This window comes from Haliaeetus albicilla, chromosome 1 (genome assembly GCF_947461875.1).
Source record: "Haliaeetus albicilla chromosome 1, bHalAlb1.1, whole genome shotgun sequence".
NCBI lineage: Eukaryota > Metazoa > Chordata > Aves > Accipitriformes > Accipitridae > Haliaeetus > Haliaeetus albicilla.
Window position 1 is genome coordinate 53,225,448 of NC_091483.1, and position 18,382 is coordinate 53,243,829.

Here is an 18,382-nt window from a genome sequence, read left to right on the forward strand (position 1 = left end):
TCAAATTTAATAGTTTTTTTTCTCTTCTATGTCAAACCTCACATACCACTATAAGCTAATCCTGCAAGCTAATGCTGGGCATAATGAGATGAAAATTGATCAAGCAGCAAGGAACCACCCAAGCTAGTAGGATCCCACTTTACCTCTGATAAGAATTAAAAATACACAGATATTGCACAAGGGGTCTGTTTCACTCAGATGGTTTGTAGGAGCCATCTTTTGCGGCTTTTAAGGGGTGGTTTACTAGTAGGGCAAAATATCTATTCTATAAAAGCCTGGAGCCAGAGAAAGCCTCAGAAAGGAATTTTGACATTAATTTGTTAGTCATCTGAGCAGGCTGAGAGTAACAAAAGCACTGGGATTCTGTTCATCTGTTTTACCCAGAAATTAAATAATAAACCAAACCTCACCAAAAGGGAGAAGATGCAGTAGAGTAAAAAAAACCAGCTTCCTTCCTCTGCTGTTTTAATAATGTCAGGTTCTAGTTACTATCTCAGTATTCTTTTTTAGTACAGTGGAAATACTTACTATTTATGTTTTCAGAATTTGTGTTTGGTGTTTAAATAGTTATTTCAGTGTTTGAGTATGTGTATTGACAGAACCTTGTTTGCTTAGTCTTATCCCTAGCTGTTGAAAATATGATTTATTTTTTTTAACATACATGTTCATACAAAAATAGCGATGGGTGTAGTAAAAATTTGAAAAATTGCCAAAAGTCAGGCTTCTTTTTTTAAATATATATATATATGCTTTTATATATATATAATTTAAAAAATTTAAAAAGCATTGAAATAAATAGAGAAGAAAGCCTGTAATAAAAGTTATAATTACTATGCAGATAGAACACAGCAGGATCAAAAGTTAACTAGGTATGGCTCTTAAACTGAAAGAATAATTTGCCTTAGTGTTCAGTGACAATGATTATATTTGACGTTGGAGAAGGGAAAAGGCTCTAGTAGGAACTGAGATATGAAGGAAAAAAATACTGCTATCAGAATTGGTAGCAAAATTCATTGAGTTTCATGTGGTTAATTTAGGGTGCTGGATAATCTTTATCCCTGCTCTGTGACTGAACTAAATGTGAAAGTAAGGTCAAATAGCAAAATTTATAATAAAGCTTTCAAACTGGAAAACAGACACTGTGGGATTGATGGTTTGGTAAAGGTAGCACTTCTAGTGAAATGGATGGAAAAAATGGTCATCTAGTATGTTATATGCTTTAGTCTGAACTCATTAGTATGCAATGTTTTACAATATTATTTTAAAAGAATCATTAACAAAAAGAATTATTAAGGGCTTGAAAATAAGTAGAAATTGGGATGAAATAGAAGGCGGATAGATTGTGCCAATCCAAAGAAATATTTTCCCTTTGTAAGATAGCTGATCCTCTAGAAAACAGAAAAGAGGTAGATCTCCCATGTGGGATTTAAGTAAAGTATTTGATATAGTGTTATATCTAATGAGAAATAAAAAGGCAAGAGAGAGAAGAGTGTATTTAAATAAATTTTAAGTGGTTTATAATAAGCATGTATTGTTCAGCCTGGAGGGAGATTGCAAGGAGAGTTTCTTCAGGATTGATCTTATTTCCAGTTTTGATAACTCTCTTTGTGCTAGAAGGAGGTACACAGGTTTGGAAGCACTGGCAATCAAAGACCTCAAGCACTGGAATAAGAATATTGTGAAACTCAAAAGTATGATGGTGAATATTGGATGAAATATTAGATAGAAATTAGCATTCTGCCTCTCAGATGCGAGAAGTTCTGGAATAGCCTTTCAAAAGGAACAACAGGGACAAGTAAAATTCTTTATTATCAGTGACTGGTTTATGCTTGCTTTATGATTATTCCATGCCATGGTTTCAGGAACACATGGATGGGCTCCAAGCATAGCTGTCTCCAGCTAACAGGATTTTGAATGTAAAAATAATGCCCTAAGCTTGGAGCAATAGAAAGCATTTGCACCGTGCTGAGTTAATGAAAGACAAGGCAACTTTCTGCTCTGCAGATCAGTGTGAAAGCAGCTAAGGATCTTTCTTTACCTGAAGCCCGCTCAGGTCTAACAGCAGCTATGAAGAGCAGAGGTGCTCGGAGTCGCAGGGGGAGATGCTCAGGGTCTCAATAGCACCCTGCTGCGTGCTCCCACCTCCAGCAAGGCTTGTTGCATCTGAAGTTGCCGCAGGGCTGTTACACTGCTTCCAGACCCAAGCTGCAATCTGCTATGTTTAATCTGCACACTTGTCAAAGGAATTTCAGCAGAATAATTTTCCACATGAGATGAAGTTTCCTCAAGATGTGGATCAAAACCACGTTGCAGTTTATCTCAGCTAAACTAGATCCATTTATATCATCTTAAGGCCTTTTAGGGAAACAATATTGAAAATATCATTAGAAGATTACAGATCATCTGGACTGTCACTTCCTAATCACAGGAAGCTAATGGTTTTCAAAACTGAGAAGATTGTATGTCAACCAGTTCTCATGTGTTTCCTTCCAGTTGTTCAAAGAGCCCCATTTGGGTCTTCAGCTGCCCCCAGGCACTTTATGTTCCGATCTTACTCGACAGCCACTTGAGCATTATCTGTGGGCATGTTGCTTCAATCTCCTTCTGACAAGATAGGTTTCTATTTTAATAAAATAAATTCTGAAAGATAGCTCAGGTAATGGAGCTATTTCTGGGAAGAAAATAAACTTTAAGTAAGGATTTTTAGCGGAGTGGCAGCGCATGTGTAGAAGGCATTTCAGGTCAGAACAAAAGTAAGGGAGATTATGGGAAGGAGAATGTTTTGTAGCTCTAAAATGTCAGGGTTATGAGGAATCCTTTTCCCATACCTCTCCTTAAGGGACTATTTTGGATTGTCTCGTATGCAGATCTTTGTCTCACAGCCTGAAAGTTTAGACTTTCGAGCATGTTGTGATATTTCTCTAAGAAATGAAAGCTCCCATTCTAAACCTTACATTTCTTCTAATTGTCTTGATTTTCAAAGGTTTGAGTTTTAGTGGATTTGACATTCTAGAATGCATGGGGTTTTATCACCTGATATTCCAGTTAGGTTTTTGGTTTGTTAGGTTCTTAATACTATTTCTAATTTTGATAGTTTCTGTCTTTAGCTATTCTGGGTATGCCCTCACCCACTCTAAGAAACGACCATGCATTAAGTTCTCTTTAACGTTCCTCACATCACCTGCTTATTTTTTCAAGCTCTTGCTTTAAACTTTTTCTCTCTCCAGCACTCCTTACCTTTCCTTGATGCTTCTTCACTTTTTCTGAAAAACTCTTCAAAGACATTTTATTCCTTACTTTTCCTCCTCAGTAACTACTATTTTTTATATTCTCAGAAGAGATCCTTTATTTCCCTATGTGGGAAAATTGTTTTTCTGTTTTATCATCTATGTCAAATAACATTAAAATACTCAGTTGTTTCAAGTGTCGCTATGGTAATGCAGACCCACTGAACTGAAACCAGTGGCATGTACAGGGCAATTAGAACTCAGATTTGAGCCTGATGAGGTGATTTCTCGGTTAATGAGAATTTCAGGAGTTATAATAAGGTCATGCTGATACATGCCAAAGTCAGTGACATACCGAGCATGGACATAACATGAAATGCTATACTGAATGCCATTCTACTGTTCTGATTTAAGTCAAGAAAGTTTCCTCCTTATTTAAGTTTATTGTCCATCAGTTGCAAAATTGGATATTGGAAAAAAAAAAAAAAGTCATGTTAATGTTTACTTGTTTAGGCTATTACCTATTCCATAAAACATTTATTTAATTTTCTCTTACTTAAGACTTGTGTTGTGAAGTCACAAAATAGAGAAACAAATTGTGCCCTTAAAGGTTAGGTTCCCACATTAATCAAAGAGAGCTTCATGTGAACTTATGAGAATTTTGCTTTTTGATAAAGGATAGCTGATGATCAGTGAACAGTATTAGGGATTCATGAGGCCTGCACATTTACCCTTGAATTTCAATTAAAAAAATTATTTCATCCTGAAAATGTAAGTATTTGGTTAAAAACATCAGAATACAACAAACTTCAGGAAAAATAACTATTCTGGCAATAAGTCACATGCATCTTGCAGAGGTGCACATTTTGATACATGTAAATGTATCAAAAAGATATTTTTGTCACTTTTATATATATGTTAAAAGGTGCATGTATAATCTTGTAAATAGTATAAGTAATGAAACTGAAATGAGTGAATAGTAATTTTATTTTCATAGCATTCCCACTACAATGTCAAAGGTAGATAATCAAGAATCCTCTGTTTGAATAGTTAACAATATCTTAAAAAAAGGCTTCCAGGTTTTTTGTCACTATGATCATAAAAGTACCTGGTTATTCTTTATGAATACTACTGCAGCCTGACTTCCAGGAAATGGACTGAATGGAAACCCTAATTTTATCTAGCACCATCAGTGTTCAGTGGACTCCTTTAAGGACTCTTGGTCTCACTGGAGGACTCTTGAAATCAGTTTCTGTGAGCGTCAGGGCAGCCAGCTGTTCTTTTCATAATAAGAGAATTTGAAATAATATATATTTAAAATTGTTTGAGGTTTCTGGAAAACAACATTTTCAAAATTATTTTTAAGAAAATTCTTAATTCTGATTTGGAACAAAATGGTTTCACTGGTGGAAGAGAAGGCCCTGCGTCCTATGGGTTTTGAGGGTTGGGAGTGCTTGTTTACAAGGAAGAAGCAGGAAGAGGGATAGAGAGAGAGAGGCTTGACATATCCATTTGCCTTCCCTTCTCCTCTTTGTGTATCTTACCTCTCTGCAGCCCCAGTCCACCACAACTCTACCTACAGGCAGCAAGATCAATGTCACAATTATTTTAATCTATAGAAATCTACAAAAAGTTTACCAAGTCAATGTGTAGATTTTCCATTTGTTTTATATTTGCAAAACGTTTTGGGTTTTTTTGTGGGGGTTTTTTTGTTCTCTTTTTTTTTTTTTAATAACGGGATTCCTATGCTAACTGAAAAAAGCCACAAAAACCTAAGTTGGCAAAACCATCATATATAAAAGTTAAATTCTTAGAAGTATTGAAGTCTTTCTGACCTCCAGGTGTAAAGGTGCCAATAAAGGGGAAACAAGTACCTTCTTTACATGTGCAATCTGTAGTTGACAGCATGTTTTTTAATCCCCTGTTTTGAATACAAATTCCAAATTGGTAGAGGTTCATATCAGTTGTTTTACTAAGTAGCATGGGCTGGATCCACTGCTTAAATAGACACAAAGCAACTAAATTATTCACATCTGCACAGGGGAATCTTCTATTTCCTTCTATTTTAAGAAATACCTTCTGCTAGCCAACAGAGCAAAATTAACATAGATAAATCATATCCCATGTGAGGATGAGGGTTATGCAAGAGGTAAACCTAAACTATTTCTTAAAACCCAAAATGAAACCTTTTGGTTCATTTTAAAAATTATTTTTCTCTAATACAATCTAGGTCAGCTTGTAAACAGAAAATACCATATGAAAAATAAATGTTTCTGCATTTCTGATGAGAAATATTTTAGTACCTTCAAAGGAACATATTCAAGATATTTGAAAAGTTTCCTTTTTTAGCAAAAATTCTTTAATGAATTCAACTCAAATTCATATAGCTTTGATCCTCTGAAATTTATCTTTTTTCACAAATTAAGCATTGATAATTAAAAAGAAAAAAGCCTTTCTCTGCTCTGGATAGCTCATCTGTCTGCATCACATATAATGAATTGACAGATTACATTATTTTAAAACCTCTTTTTAAAAGCCTCTTTGTCTTTCCTACAGAGTTGTAGTTTTTGTCTAATAATAGCAGTAGCTACCTTCTCCATCATAGCTGTTTGTTGTTTGGGAAAGAAAAATTAAATTATATGAATAGGATTCACTCAAAGGTGTAAATACCAGTGTGACAGGCCATCACTAAATCTGAAAGGAAAGCAAATTCTTGATATGCTATTGTAATAATGCACTTTTGTTTGGAGGGATGAGTATTACAATGTGGAGTGTTACAATAAGTTTATAGTAGCGATTAAAGCTTTCAGAAACATGACAAAGAAAAATATTATAGAGCAGCTGTATATCAAACATAATTTATCTCAAAACATTGAGGAAATAAGTTATGTGTATAGACTTTTGTGTTTCTGGTAGCATGCTGCAGATTGTGCAGCTAAATCACTTTTCAGATGTAGATCATCCGAAGAATAATAATAAGAAAAGTAAATTAGTGACTGTAAAACAGATTTAGGCATTCAATTTTACTAATAGATGGGTGGTGTTTTAAAAAATATGCTGCTGATCATCAGCCATTCATTGACATTTCTACCACATTATTTGATTTCCAGAAACTGCTAAAAAGAAAATCTATTGTATGAAAGAGAAATTTCTTCTCCACAGTGTGTAGAAGGCTGATATGAACAACTTCTTTTCACGTTCAGAAATTAATTGCCCAAATGTCTTAATTTTAGACAAACTGGAAGTCATTTATGTTAACGTAGTTCCTGAAAAACCATGATGAAACTAGACAAAACAACTCTGAGATATACACTGTCATGTGTTTTGGGAAAAAAAAAATGTTTATTCTTCAAACAAAATCATAATGTCTTGAAAGATATTCCTAAATAGATTTTTATTGTCCACCTGCTGAAAAATTTCAGTCAGGTCTGAGAGTGGTTTTGATGTTATGAAGCTAGAAATATTTGTGACTTTGCTAATACCCATCAATTCAATGCAATAAATGTAATTAAGAGCACTTTTGTCTTCATGATTATGAAATGACAGCTGAAACCACTGAGAAATGTTAATATTCCTGGAAAGCAGGTTATAAATCACAAAAATATGCTGCTGAAAAATGTGGAATGGAAGTATCCAATCATTTAACATTTATACAGTTCAGTTTCCTTTTAAATTCAAGGTAAAACCTCATTAAGGCAACAGAGTACTTTCAAAAACCTAATTTCTAAACTTTATAGTTTATATGATTGCTAAAAGGTTTTTGAAGCTCTTTTTCTGCTGTCTTATAGCCATCAGAAGTTCACAACCCCTCACCTGAAAAACACTGATGTACATGACTAAATAATTCATTATATTCGGATTCTTCCCTGCTATGAAGAACTGCAGAACCTTCTATTAACTTCTCCTTACAGAGTGTCAAGAAAATGAAAGAAAATGGCTTAGCACTAACAGAAATATAGATTTTTCTACTGCTCTTACCTATATGTATCCCATGTATGTTTTTTTTAATATAGGTAGCTATAAATAGTGTTTTACTCTATCTGGACACCTGCTTTTAATACTTTCATTTTTTGTTGCCAAATAATTGCTTTCCTTCTTTTTTTTTTTTTTTTCCTTTCCCTATTGAGTGTCAGTGACATGTTACAAACAGAAATATTTCACAGACACCATCTCAGTGACTTACTTTGCATGCAAATGTGACATTTTGGTTTCAAAATTATAATCCATCACTATTCTGTACACTTAAAAAATTCAATAGGTGCAATACAATGAAATTCTCTTGTTCCATTGCTTGATAGATTTTTAACTTGGCTTTTCTGTACCAAATTCTTTGTCATACTATTCTTTCCTTTATACATCTAGTACCTCATTATATTTTTGGATGGATGTGACCTAATACTCAAAATACAATTTGTTGAAGAGGGAAATACAATGTTTTCTTCAAGCTACTCATTCTAGACATTTCTATCATTAATATATTTCATCTTACAAAAAGCCTTTGTTCAGGTAAAGTGGAACTGTGTTCTGTCATTATGTTATTGGGATATAAATAGATTAAAAGTTTTGTCTCCCTCTTAATGGGGCTATGCAATAAGTCTACAGCTGAACACAACTGGAATCCAAATGTTTATTTCCTAGTTCAATACAGTTTTCATCCCATCATCTTTCCTATTCAGTGTGTGAGCACAACTTCTATGAAATCCTTGCATTAGTACTTCCCTTTCAAGAGAAACCTGTACAATACTGTGAGGTAACATAGCTAAGTATCACAGTTCTGCATTAAGGTTGATGGAGGATCTTGAGTATAGGGAGAGAGAAATGGAAAGATGAACAGTAGGACAACAATAGTTGCTTTGAGGAAAGATACCAAGACCCAGTGATATGTGTCTTAGCTATATTATAATAGGGTTAAAGAGCATAATGAGTATTTTGCAGAACAGAAAAAGCATGCAAAAACCCCACAATAATAGAGACATAACAGATTTTCTTTTCCTCTCTTCTTCATACATAATGCTGCTACACCTACCCAAAGTATGAATGAGCCTGTGAAGGCAAAGTAATTCTAATCATTTTTACATCATTATTTCAAACTTTTTAAGTGTTCTGTTTTCTTTTTATGTAGTTGAGCATTTGACATCGGTCACTAAGCAGACTTTTGTTATTAACTTGTCATTACAGAAGCACTTACAGAGATGTGTGGATTCTTAAGTACCTATATTTCACTATTACTACAGTCAGGTAAATTAGGTACTGATGCCAGAAAGCATCACTAAGCAAACAAGCTTATATTAGTATATGCTTAAATGCTGTCTTAAATAGGAATAGATTTAAACACATACTTAATTTTTTTCTTTCTCCGGGCCATAAAGAGTAGTGAGAGAATCACACATATAACTCATTTTTACTTCTTTACCTTTCAAAATACATTTATGTCTACATGCATTGTGGGTTTTGGGGCTGGATGCTTTTTGGTGGTTTGATTCAGTGCATTTTTTCTCAGTGATTGTTTTTGTCTTTCAGACTTGAATCTCCTACTAGATCTTTGGTGATGGAAGCACCCAGGGGAGTGCAAGTCAATGCAGCTGCAGGAGACTTAAAGGCTACCTGTAGGAAAGAACTGCACTTACAGTCCACAGAAGGGGAGGTAAGTTCAGATGGTAGAGAAATGTTCTACAGCTCTGCCCAGTGTAACGCAAACAATGTGAGGATAGTTTATTCAGCAGCAAGGTAAACATCACAAGAAGTGTTCTGCATTTGCCTATGTTAAAGTAATTTTGGTTTAGCTTGCTCAATTATTAATACTTATTTGCTTTTTGCAAATATTTGAATCACTAAGTTTCATTCACACTGAAAAAAAAATTAGTTAAATGAATATAGATAAGAATTATTTTTAATCTAAGAGTCAAGGAAAAAGCTACCCAGTCCTTCAGCGTATCTGTGGAACAAAGACAGCTAAGTGATAGTGGTAAAAAATTACTTTGGATGAATCTGACAAACTAAGAGAGAGAAGTTTGGATTAATTTGGATTAATACTTCATTTTACCATGATGAAGAGGTTTAACAAATTTTCTCTACATGTGGTTTATCTCCTTGAACTGTTACTATCTCAGTAAGAGAGGCAGAGTACTTCAATTATGTTCACTATACTGTTTCATCAGTGTCTTGTTTCAGTGATCAGCTCGACACAAAAAAATTTTGGTATAGATTCTTCATGTGTAAACCTTTGCAAATTCATGAAAATGATTTTAAATTAGGTCACTGGTCTGGTTGGCAATCCATGTATTGCAGAAAAGCATGAAAGATTACTGGTATGAAAGTCCTTTCATCTTCAATCCTTAAGATGATATAACATTAAAAAATCTTGTGCAAGGGTATCAAAGGCTCTCAGATCTCTATTAGGCACTTTGGAGAAATGGATAGACTTTCAAATTGTTCTCAGTGGGACTTGCCAGGTTACAGCATTTTTGGAAAAAACGGTTGTTTAATATAAATATCTAATTGGGAATGGAGCTCTTTAGAAATTTTTTGCCTTTGGGGTTTGTATTTTGTATTTTCTACCGAATGTTCCCAGATACTTTACAAACTATTCAAATAAGCAACAACAAACAAAACCAGCATTCATCTGTGACAGATAATCCCCTGCAATGCACACTCTTTGCATTGCAATGCAGACAGGAACATTTTTGGCCAATATACTGCATCAAAGGCTTAATTTGACAACATTTTTCTGTTGATGCAAGTATCTGTCCAGCATAAAGCACAATATTTTCCTAATTCAGAGCCTCAAATACTTATATACCACATGCCCCATTTATTTCTGAGTTTTTCTGAAAGCCAGCTCTTCCCACAATCTTTCATCTTTACTTACCACCTCTCTAAATATGAAGTCTTTGTTACTGTTTCCTGAAGCTGTTGAGATAGCAGTAGGGACAATCTAATCCTCTTTTAATAGTAAATATCGTCCTGCCTCACCCTTGTCCTTTCTATGGGTATTTTCATTGCAAGGGGCTACAGCTTCCTGTAACCTTTCCTGTTTCCCCTCCCTAAATCCCTACCTGGCCCAATCTAGTATGTTTCCTATATTTATTAACATAAATTTTTCATCTAGAATGTATTGCTTTGTTCTTTCCCTTCATGACATTGCCAGAGGGAAAATCTAATACTCAAATGAAAATGAAAAAGGAAAGAAAAAAAAACAACCAAACCAACAGACGGACTGTTACCTTTCATCAATCCCTCATGATCCCTGAAGCAATGGTTGTATCTATAATGTCTTTGTTTAGTATCGTGCATCTCTGTGCTGCTTTGTACAAGTATTTAATCTGTAGATTCATCAGGCAGTTTTGTCTATACCAACACTGCAAGTTTATTGTGTGACTTCTTAAGTATTTACTACAACTTATTGAAAAGGTAGTTTTGGAAATAATGTCCTATGACCTCAGCTGGATTTTGAGAATGGCAACCCAAGAAAAGTTATGATGACTATATTAGGTATTATTCAGAATTGGAATTCAATTCAGTATTAAATACTTTGTAGGAAAAAAATGCCAGTGTAAAGCAGACTTTGCTGAACTTCATATTAAAAATCATTATATTCCTCTATGTGGTAAGTAAGAATTTGCACATCTGTGATTTCCCACATAAATTTTAGATTGGTGGTTATCAGAAAACAAGCTCTACCAGCTTTCCCCACTGTTTCCCAGGAGGCTGTTCTGTAAACATACATCTGACAAAGTTCAAAGTGTCTAATTATCTCTCGAATACTTGCAATTCCAGTAAAATCTGTAAAGAACTGTACCCTAAATCCACAGAGGAATTCCATCCTGAGGTCTGACCAATGCCTTTATAGTCTGCTATTTTATCTCTCACACTGGAGAGGATCAGAGGAAAACGCAAAAACACTTTGGAAGACATATGATGAGCTTCCACAGCATCATCAGTTGTGCAAAGTTACCGTGGCCACATTAGGGAATTGCTGGACTAATTACAGCCTGGTGAGAGGAACCAGGGTAAACATCTGATAGTTAAAATGTCTACATAACAAACTATTGATTGGTGTCCTTTCTTACAGCCCAACAGATACACCAGAGAATAGCAGACAGTATGGAAAAAAGTGTAAAGGGTTTATCATTACTTATTTTTAACAAAGCACATTCTAAACCAAAACAAAGTGTCTATGTAAAAAACAATCTTCACTTTAGCCTAAAAATGTATTCTTTATCAGTCAGGTTTCTTTCATGAATAAAAGAATGTTGTCTTTGTGAATTGGATCTGTGAACCATTTTTGTGATATGACGTTTTTTGTACTAGAAAAAATACAAGATTTTTGTATTATTCTCACACTGGTTAACTAAATTTAACATTTTAATGTTTGTAAGCTTATTCAAAAAATCATCAAAGATATGTGAATTAATATTTTCCTTCTATAGCATAATTATTGCCTTATTATGCCAGAAAATAGCTATGTGGCATCTGGAATCAACCAATTATAACCATGTAGCAGAACATTATGAAGTTACTGTGGATTAAACTATGAAACATATATTTTGCTTTTATTCAAGAATAACTTCAGAATATTTTTTTTAAGAACATAAACGTGTTTATGAAATAATTTTCCTCTAGCCTTATTTCTCAAGCAGTATAATCTCTAGCCTCCCACATCATAAACGGAAAGCCTCTGCAAGCATTCAGAATTCTGCTGTTTGATACATTTTCTTTTTATTTATTGCAGTATTATAATAATCCTTTTAGCCCTATTACACATTATAATGCGTGATCCCAGACTGAATACTGGGGGCTGTAATTTAGACTCAGATTCTGCTGTCCTTTATAAAGCTCTTGAGCTGCACCCTTGTGAGTCGAGGCATCAGCAGAATCCTTTGATTCAATTATAGCTTGGCATTTAATTGTGAACTATGTATTATTCTATAAATAAACCATAACCAATGGTTTAAAGCAGCAATCATTTATAAGGAAAATGAAATGTGAAGCTCCAGGCTCCAGCTGAATCTATTGGTTCACATAAGAAGAAAAAGAACATCTCTTGTCTTGAAATTGAGCACAGTGACTGCTAGTTGACTATTGCTTCTTTCAAAAGTACAGATCAGTTTTGAATTCTGTAGATACTAGATTTTGCTAGATGTAAAAATATGTTAGAATTGAACCTGAAACACATTATCATATAATGATAACAAGCTTAAAGGATTATTTCATGTTGTCCACTCATTGGTCTAACAACTAATTTTAATGGTTCTGACAATATATCACCCTTTGAAGGAGAAGGCTGCTAACTAGCCTCAGCCCTGAGTCGTGCAGCTGCTATGTATTTTTGCAAGCAGCTTCTATGTAAGCTAGGCTCTGCACTTTCTTTGCATGCCATTGACTATAAAAGACCATGTGAATAAAAGGAGAAAGACGCACAGAGGCTTCTCATTTTTACAAACATATTCATACTAGTCACCCTGTCTGTGACCTTCTTCCTGTTTACCTCTTTATGCCCTTGTATTTCCTTGTCAAATTACACTCCTTCATAGCATCGTTTGTAGACTATATTTGGTTGTTTCTGGCATAATGAGGCTGATCCCTTGGTGAGGCTTATAGCTGTCACATTAAAAATGAGCGATACTCTTTAACAAACAAGTTTACTCAAAATCAGTGTAGCAGATAAGAGGCCAAGTTTATATTTACCATTTTAGCACAATACAGTTTATGAAGTGTACACCCAAGATTGTTTTGTAGAGACAAACAAATGCATATAGTACTAACATTTGATCTATAATCCTAGCTGGTTCTCCCTCTACATCTAGGAGATGTATTTAACACAGAGATTGATACTTAATAAAACTGGAGAAATCTTCACTTGTAAGCCCAAGCAACGGTACCATTTTAAAACTTTGGTTTTGATGGGGTTTTTGTGGATGGTTTTTACATTCTGAAACACCGGGAAAAAAAAGGATTTTTTAAATTATCTAAATACACTGAAATGGAATTACCTTGTTCTGCAAGCTGCTTGCCATGACTACGGAGGAATGGCTGATCAAAGGCAACAACATTTCCCAGATTAGTTCAATTCAGCCAAGTTATGTTTGTCCGAGATGAAATGTTTGGGGAAAAAAAAAAAATGTTTGATATGGATGAAGTGAGTTCAATAAAAAATAAACAATGGCAGTCTCTACAGCTCAAAGATCCACTGTTCAGTCACCAAAAATTGTCTAACAAATGTGTGCTGCATTTTGTTTTCACAGCCTTTTTTCATGGTATTAACCAGTTGACTTGTCACTGTTGTCTGGGAGGAAAGAGATTAGTGGAGATAAAGGGAAATTTTTCTGTATTTTTTTAATTCCTGGTTTTAAGAATTCTATTAAGATGTTTTAACAAATGTTTAGAATTATTGAAATGCCATGTTACTTTTAAACAAAACCTTTCATTTTCAACTTAAAACAATTATCAATGTGTAAGTTAATTTGTAATAAAGAACACTTTTATGTAGAAGACTACAACTAAAATACAGTGTTCCCAAACCACAAAAGCAAAGTGTTTTAACTGACATCACCCATTTTTGAATTGTTAATTCATGGGCTGAAGACCAACACCATAAGCCATTTTATTAGAAAGAGCAAAAGAAGTGACAATGAATAATTTATTATATAAATAAAATATTTTTCCATTAATATCGCATTTTAATGTAGTTCTGATATGAATGTTAATTGATTAATTAGTTTTTGTACTTGGTAGACTAAGCACAAATATTCCAAATACATTTCTCTTTCTGGGTTGGGTACATAAATCACAAAGAAGTCACATCTGTCCCCTAATTGAATTAATTTGCAGAGACTTCTAATATCACGTAGCATTTGATTCTGGGAATTCTTATGTACGAGACTACCATTGGCATTCCATAAACATTGAAGATTGAAAACTTCTACTGGTCAAGATTCACAGCAACCCCATTTGAACATCCTTCAAAATTACTTCCTTAATAGAAAGAATAAATACACCAGAAAGTTTTTGCTTCAGTAGTTACCCATATAAACTGCACTGGGGTTATAAGTCAGCAATTACAATATATGCTTGTGTTTATTTAACATAAATTTACAAAAATGTGTACTCAGAATGAAACATGACTCTCATAAACACTTCAGTCCTGAAGAGTCAAAACATAAATTCTTCCATTGGAGCAGGAACTGTACACTTCACTAAGATACAATGTTACATTTAACATATATATATGTTAGTTTTCAAATTTCTTTCCCCTGTCAGTAGTTCCAGGCATAACATAGAGGTGGTAAAGGGAGCAATGTTAACAAAAGAAGAAACTTGCCAGGGTGACTCTGTCCAGGTATATCAGGTATAATCTTTAGAAAGAGAACATTCACCCCACCAGACCACGGTTTGGCCTAAAGATCTCATTTGTCTTGTGGTCAATTAATCCTACTCCTATAGTGAATACATTTTCAATACACAGCTTGTACTAGATCTTTTTGTCTTCTCTGAATATTTATTCTGTTCAGTTTCAACCCAGTCATCACATTCATTTCACTGTTTAACTGTTCCTCAATACTATTAATCATTATGACAGATATGGTTCCAGATACTGTGCCAGCATATGTTTAGATTTTACAGAATATATGCTATCAAGTTAATATTTTAATGTTCCATTATTATTTTTTTCTTTTTTTCAGAACTCTCTTTCAGATTTAATGCAAACTACTTTAGGTGAATGGTTTTAAAATAAATGTCGAAACCACAGATAAGTGTTAGAACAAATGGCCCACGTGAACTAAAGCACTGCAATTTATCTTATAGTTCATCTTCACTTTGAATGTTAAAGTATACCAGCATATGAAAATTACATAGTTGAGTCTAGTGACCCAATCTATATAATTGTCTTTGTATGTATGCTTCTGATAGCATATACAGAAGAGCAAAAAGACTAGACAAAATCTTGCATTGTTATAATTCAGATTAATTCTGAAGAGCCTAGGGGTATCCAAGAGGTTCATTTAGTGAGACGTCATTGCACTGTCTCCTCATACTGGTTGATGAACACCAGCCTTTCAGCTTTCCTTCTTTTCTTGCACATTTCCTTCCTCCAGTTTCCTGCAATTTCTTATTTACATTAGCCCTGAAATATGCCTTTGCAGCTCTGTAGAATTATGTGTCTAATCAAGCCGCACATGAATACAGAAAATTCTTCAATGTTTATAAATCCTAATTCATTCATTTGGCTTTATCAGCTTAACCTATCATTTCCTCTCTTGAGAGAACTTAGTCAAGGACCCAGTGGAGAACTTTTATGACTGGCAGGTTCATATGTCTGTATGAAATGGCTTGTAGGAATATTTGATTTTTTACCTCATGCCTACATCTTGCCCACTGTAAGTTCTCTACTTCAATTTAGTTCTTTGGTTTGTAGATAATCTATATTTTCTGGCTTGCCTTCCTCTCCCTTTCCCTCTCACTGTTCAGATTAACGACACAGTCAGATGAGCAGATGACTTGCAGATCTCCGTTAGCAAAAAACGTATTTTAAAAGAGTGCAATTTTTCCATTCCTATCACATGCCCTACAGGCTGATTCAGTTTGCTACTTTAATTAGTCAGAAATCAGGTCTACTTTTAAATATTATATGGCTAATGTATTTTTCTCAGCACTAAGATGCACAAGACAAAGCAGTGATCTAGGATTTCTAAACCTTAAGTATTTAGAGGGAATGATGCTGCTCAATGTTCTGCTCTCTGTGAAATAGCATTTCTTTGAGTAGCCGCTGCTTTTTCCATTTTGTAATCTCTTAATCAGCTTCCTATAATGTTTCAAGAATGGTTAAAAGTTTTGGTTTTATCCTTGCCTATTTATCTGCTGAGGTGTGAGACTCTCAGAAAGAGCATGACTGGCTTGTATGGCCTTGATGTATATGAAGTATTAAATGGCTTATATTGTGCTTCTCACAACACAAAAGATTAGAGAAAGACCATGTATACAAGCACTTCCATTAACTACTATCTTTTAGCAACAGTGTTCCCTGGGAACATAATAGTGTTCAGTTTTTTGTCTTGCCACTTCTTCCCTTCTCACATGTTTCCCCTCATAACATCAGGCATAAAAGGGTAAGTAGTTTAAGTTTTACTGATGTTGGAGGACTTTTTGGCCATGAATTTCAGTTTTTAGCAGATGATAGGTGGGGAGAGGGTATATCGTCAAACACGGACTGCGTTCCTCTGAAATTCCTTATATATTGGACTACTGTGATGATATATTTGGACCGCAGCTTAACTAATAGATAGCAATGTTGCATCTGTAAATTTAGTCTTTTATTTATAACCTTGACAGCATATGTACAGAGTAGATTTTAATACTGGCTTTAAGCCATCTTTATTAATCCTCTTCATCTCAGGCTTCCCCCAGGATTAGCTATAGGAGTCTGTTTTAATTGCACAGCCTTCCCAGCTTTCTGCAAAGGCATAGAGCTTGTTAGACTCATCGCAGCAGATACACGCTCAGGAGAAGCCACTTCTTTTTTTCTCAGACACTATTCCCCGGTATCCACATTGCTCACCAGATGTTCTGGGATGCATGCTTGGACAGGATCTGATAGCTACGGCCCAAGATTATGACACCAGCAAAACCTGGATTGATCTACATCACAGTGTGAAATTTGTAAGCACCAGTGGAAAAACATGCATAGCTATGCTTAAAAAGATCATTTAATTTAATGAACAAAACAACTGAGCTACATTGTATTGTAATGCACACTGGAGTAAGGTCCACTGGAGCAAAGTCTTAGAGCAGTACACTGCAGAACATCTGCAGTGGGGGGCTGCAGAAGCATAGCTGTGCTGATGTAAACAAACAAATAAAAATATTGAGCTCCTAGAAGAAAAGATAATAAAGTTCAAGAGATTTTAATGTAGCCTGGTCTCTGACACATATACCTCTGTTTTTTTTCTGAGTTAATTCTTGTTTGAATCAAGACATGTCTTTTAGAACCCATTTAACTTGGATTGACAGATTACTCATGGTCCTTCCCCATCACCAAATTGCTAAAATGGCTGGTCACATGCTCTGTCAAAAGTACAAATAGCTAATCTTGAATTGTTGTTGGATTTTCTTACATGTATGTCTTCTACACTGAAATGCCTTTTATTATCACATATATAATATTCTAATAGCTTCCATTTTTTTTAAACAAAGGCATAGAAATAGTCTTTTTCTTATCTTCTTTCATATTCCAAATATATCAGGACTTACCAAAAATCAGTATTAAAAGTCCAAAAGGCTACTCAGATTTTTTTTGAGATCTATTTGTTAAAAGTTATCAATAGCTGCTGATTAAAAGTATATGACATCACTAGCTCCTGTTTAATATCTGGCTGAGTTACTGTTGAAATTGAAAGTATTTTATCACAGTCATGTTCTGACATCGATACTTGACTGCTCTCCAAGTACAGAACTATGCTGAGCACTATTCAGTATAAAAGATACACTTATACTTACATAGAGCTTACACTGCTGAATGCTACTGGATTTTTATGCAATACAATTGATAACTCCACCACTGCTACCATTTGCTAACTTTCCTTGCTAACTTGCTAACATTTCTTTTATTCTTGATATGAGAAATGAAAGAGTACTTTTTATTACCTGTCACTCCACTGACTGATGATTATCTCCTTTGTTTCCTTCCTATATTTTACCAATTCCTAGCTTCTAGTTTGCTATCAAATTCTTTTTTTCCCCCCATCTGTTATTTTGTTTTCTTACTATGCTTGCTATAGTTAATTTCACATTTACTCCTAGCTGAGCTGAATGTTTTACATTTGTAATCTTTTTTTTTTTCAGTTGTAATTCTAGCAGAACATTATTAAATTGTTCCCAACACCATCCACATTTCTTCCATCTAAATTATTTCTGCAGGGGTTTTGACTCCTAATTATTTCAGGTCTATGATACTGGACTTTTAAAGGAGCAATGCATGTATGTGTGTGTAAATACATCATTCCTTTGTCATATAAATTACAGAACAAAGATAATAATTTGCTGCATTTTAGTTTTGTAATCAATTCCTCTGTCAATCAGGATGTGAATTAAAACATGCATCATGTCATGCAGTTGTCACCTGTGCCTCTGAGATTCACCCTTTATGTCCCTCTTGGTGT

The 18,382-nt window shown here is 34.4% G+C and overlaps 1 protein-coding gene across 1 annotated transcript in view; it reads left to right on the forward strand.

Moving 5' to 3' along the window:
- The window catches only part of SGCZ (sarcoglycan zeta), a 522,215-nt gene that overhangs the window by 502,036 nt on the left and 1,797 nt on the right, over positions 1 to 18,382 (forward strand). Inside the window, 1 exon segment of the mRNA XM_069789380.1 lies at positions 8,748 to 8,871. Within this exon segment, the coding sequence (XP_069645481.1) occupies positions 8,748 to 8,871 (124 nt within the window).